Source organism: Sprattus sprattus (genome assembly GCF_963457725.1).
Source record: "Sprattus sprattus genome assembly, chromosome: 13".
NCBI classification, from domain to species: Eukaryota; Metazoa; Chordata; class Actinopteri; order Clupeiformes; family Clupeidae; genus Sprattus; species Sprattus sprattus.
In genome coordinates, this window is record NC_137911.1 from 11746303 (window position 1) to 11750766 (window position 4464).

The 4464-nt window shown below is 44.6% G+C and overlaps 1 protein-coding gene across 1 annotated transcript in view; it reads left to right on the plus strand.

Moving 5' to 3' along the window:
* Window positions 1-3829, plus strand: part of gfra4a (GDNF family receptor alpha 4a) — a gene marked incomplete at both ends in the record, with an annotated part of 96541 nt that extends 92712 nt beyond the window's left edge. Inside the window, 2 exons of the mRNA XM_080850584.1 lie at window positions 2525-2712; window positions 3692-3829. Coding sequence (XP_080706710.1) covers window positions 2525-2712; window positions 3692-3829 — 326 coding nt within the window. The remainder of the gene's footprint in view (window positions 1-2524; window positions 2713-3691) is intronic.
* Window positions 3830-4464: the final 635 nt, after the last annotated feature.

Genomic DNA, 4464 nt, shown 5'->3' on the forward strand with positions numbered 1-4464 from the left:
GATTTCAAACCCTTAAACACAAGAGATGGCTGATCATTAGGTACTCCATCTGTTTCAGGTAGGGTTGTTTCTATTTCAGGAACTTTTTACTCACATAACCAAACAAATAAATATCAAAATCCCAAAAGCCTTTGGAGGGAATTTTTCATTTTTTTTCCTAAGCATCAGAACCTTTTTTTTATATAAACAACACTTAATAGCAAATCTCCATACAGATTCCCATCAGACCATCGATCACCCCATTCTGTCTTCTTCTGTGACTATTACACACACATTGCTGAGACAATTTGCTTCTTTTCTCTGTGAATCACACGTCCTCTGCACACTTAATTTACTGGAAAGTCGTTTCATCGATTTCTGCCGCGGACTTTGTCTCTCCCGAGCTGTGTCGTCGTTGTCCGTCAGGGCTAGGGAACGAGCGAACGAGGCAACGAGCGAACGTGATTCATCCTCGTTCAAGTCCTTTCGCTGGTCCACGTTTAATTGAAGTGACTTTCATGCTGAAGTAATCGGGTCTGGAGTTGCGCATTAGACAAATGAGAATTAATGCATTCTGGTTTATTAGCATTTGTAAGTTGCCACCAGAAGTGTCCCCAACAGACACTGTTTTATTCTCTGTAGCAGGTCTGCTTTCTGGACTGAGAAAAGCAAATAAAATACTCAAGTTTAAAAAACCTGTGTCCCCATCCATGTATTCATTTAGCTAACACTTTTATCCAGAGACTTTAACGTGCAGTGCAGATTGACGTTTGTCATCCATATGTATGGTCACTGGGTACCACACTTGCGGTTGTTGGCATCTGGTTCTGTCGGTGGAGCTACAAGAGCCAGATCACTTCACTACTGCATGGATGGCTGAAGAACAGAGCGTTTTTGATGTATGAATAGTTTGCATGGTTTGCACGCATCATCGCGTGGGTGGTTGTCATGCCACTCACAAACGCATGTACACGTAAACATACACACACACGCACGCACACACTCACACACACACACACACACACACACACACACACACACACACACACACACACACACACACACACACACACACACACACACACACACACACACACACACACGCACACACGCGCACACACTTAAATATATATGCAAACCCGAAGCCCCAGCATGTGGCCACACACACCTTTTCACATATTCACTCAAGCTGTCAGGTAACCCCAGACACACATTCTCACTGATATCTGCTGCACATACACACACACTCCCATATATATGCAAACCAGCAGGATGGCATGTGGGTGCACACACTCTTACACACCTTCGAATATATATGCAAACCAGCAGCTTGCATGTGGCGGTATGGGCATGCTCATTTTCTCTCTCTCTCTCTCTCTCTCCCTAATGCTCTTTCTCTCTCTCTCTCTCTCTCTCTCTCCTAATGCCGTCTCTCACTCTCACTCTCCTTCTAACTCATTCTCTCTCTTGCTCACTATCTCTCTCCCTATCTCTCTCTCTCCCTATTTCACTTTCTCTCTCTCTCTCTCTCTCTTTATCTCTCTCTCTCTCTCTCTCTCTCTCTCTTACACACACTCACACTCACACACACACACACACACACACACACACACACACACACACACACACACACACACACACACACACACACACACCTCACCCTTAAGGTCAAATAGATCATGATGAATCATGTTAATCTGTGTGAACTGTTCTTTTAAATAGGATGAAAGTGTGATTATTCCTTTTGCATGGAAATCCAACATCAGCACCGTACTGACCTATAAGAAATGGAGATAAGAGAGAAAGGGTCGAAGTGTGGGACACTGACTCACATTCAGTGGATAAAACCTTCAGAATATCACACATGAGATTAGGATTAGGACGAATGAGCCAAATGAACCAATTAAATCAAAGGAGACCTGTACACCTCAGAAGGAACATTAGTAAGACCCAGCTCCAGAAAAGACGTCTGTTAAATCATTGAAAAACCTGCTGTGTATGTTTCATATACACAGGCATATCTGCTTGCAGTGAGGCCCAGCAATCGTCTCGTAGGGTGTCAATGTCAAGGCCTGGAACTCAAAGCGCCTTGAGACAATTGTATTGTTATGGCGCTGTATAAATAAAATTGAATTATATTGAATTGAATATAGAGGTAGACAGCAGCTACAATGAGAGCCCTTTTTACCAACTCTGCAGAAGTCAGCACAAGTCTGTGTCTCCCAGAGAGGAGTCAAGCCAGGCCGACAGGAGCATGTAGAGGAACAGTGACAGCAGTTTGACATGTTTGTGTAAAAACACTGTCAGTCTGGCTTACTTTAACAGATGAGGAAGAGTAATCTGCATAGTGCTGTTCAACACGCTCAGGCAATCTGTAAAGGGAAGTGAAGATGGCGAGTGATTGGTTGGTTGATTTCCTGAAAGTGTCACATTTAAGGGCAATACATGTATACCTCGTAATGTTGATCGACTCCAAAAAAGGATGATCTGAATGGCCAATAGCGGTTAAGCTGACTCAGCTTTTTTGTGTCTCTCGTCCAATCAGAGAAGGCTATCTTTGGTTTTGGGAACGGGACGGACCAGAAAAATGGACCCAACCAACCAGGCGCGACCAACCTTGCAACCACCCCGACAACCAACAGTCACAACCATCGACGGACAACAGCTAGCACCACAACTGTCATTGCCATGGAAACAGAGCAGAACATCCTGAGTGCTCAGATTCCTACACAGGTGAGCTGCCACACTCTCAAAGAGAAAGAGAAGAAGAGAGAGAGAAAACAAAAAGACCTAGAAGAAAGATAGATAGAGCGGCTTTGTATTGATTTGCTTATTTGTTGTGATTTTTGCGCAAAAAGGCAATTTGAATTTGAATTTGCAGTGCATTTGAATTTGCGTCGCCAAATTGTTCCCCAAGTGCATGAAGGCTATTTTCGAAGACCCAGAGTGAACAGAGAGAAGAAAACAGAGAGAGAGATGGATAGAGTGAGCAGTTTTTTAATAATAGGGAATAATTAACAGGTTCTGTAGAGCCTGTGCTCCCATGGGGAGCTGAGCGGACTCTTGATTTACAAGTGGTTTATTCAGGGTGTGTGCACGTCTGTGTCTCTGTGTGTGTGTGTGTGAGAGAGAGAGAGAGAGAGATAGAATGAGAGAGAGTCAAGGAGTTAGAAAATGAGGGTAAGCGAGTTTGAAAGAGAAAGAGAGAGAGAAAGAGAGAGAGAGTGTATGGATGTGTGTGTAAGAGAGAGCTGAGAGAGAGGATGTGAGTGTATATGTTTAAGAGAGAGGCATGAGAGCCAAGAGCAAGAGAGAGAGAGAGACAGTGTGTGTGTGTGTGTGTGTGTGTGTGTGTGTGTGTGTGTGTGTGTGTGTGTGTGTGTGTGAGTGTGTGTGTGAGAGCCCAGCCTGCCTGAGTGATGTATGACTGCAGTGATAGAGAGAGACGAGGAGGGAGATGGTAAAGTAGGGTGTTGGGAGCAAAAAGAGAAATTGGTTAAAAGGGAAGAACCTGTTTGGCTCTTTTTAAATAGAATTTTCTACCACTAGTTTTCTCTCTATCTCTCTCGTTCCCTCTTCATTCCCACTTGTACGTCTATTTGTGTCTCCCTTGTGACTTTCCATCCCTTTCTGAACTCTTTTCTTCCTTCCTCCTTCCATCCCATCTCTCTCTCTCTCTCTCTCTCTCTCTCCCTCCCTCTCTCTCCCTCAGCTAAATGAGAGGGACAGATTGTGGGGAGACGACTCTTCACCTCCATCGCCAGGTCTCCCGGACAACAGCGCTGACTCCGCCCATGGCCCCCTCAGCACCTGGCCCCTCCCCCTCCTGCTGCTGCTGTGGCTTCACTGAGGCACCATGGGATGCGATGACAGCACACACCAGTGGACTGGGAAGAGCATGGGACAACCGAAATGTGTGTGTGTGTGTGTGTGTGTGTGTGTGTGTGTTTGTGTGGGTGTGTCGCATTCACTGCATTCATAATTGTCTTTGTTTGTGAACTTTTGCCTTTTCACCGCCCCTTGCGAGTATAGAAAGAGTGTGAAGGGAGTAATGGAAGACTGTGGAAGAGTGACAAAGGAAAGTGAGAGAAAGAGAGAGATGGCGATTTGACAAACAGTGACTTCTTTACCTTCACTTAAACATGAGCTTTCACCCTCACTGAAGCAGAAACACACACACACACACACACGCAGACATACACACACACACAAACACTACACACATAGACATATGTATACAAAGCTATCCAGTGGGAACAGTTATAAATTATTGTCAGCATTGGTGTATATATTTGTGTGTGTGTGCGTGTGTGTGTGTGTGTATGTGTGTGCGTGTGAGAGAGAGAGAGAGAGAGAGAGAGAGAGAGAGAGAGAGATGGACTCTAAGGCAGCTCACACTAAAGAAATGGACAGTTGTAGAGTGTGTCTTTACTCTCTCGCTACTGTACAGAATGAACTTTTTCTAAAGTCGCTCTAATCATTTTA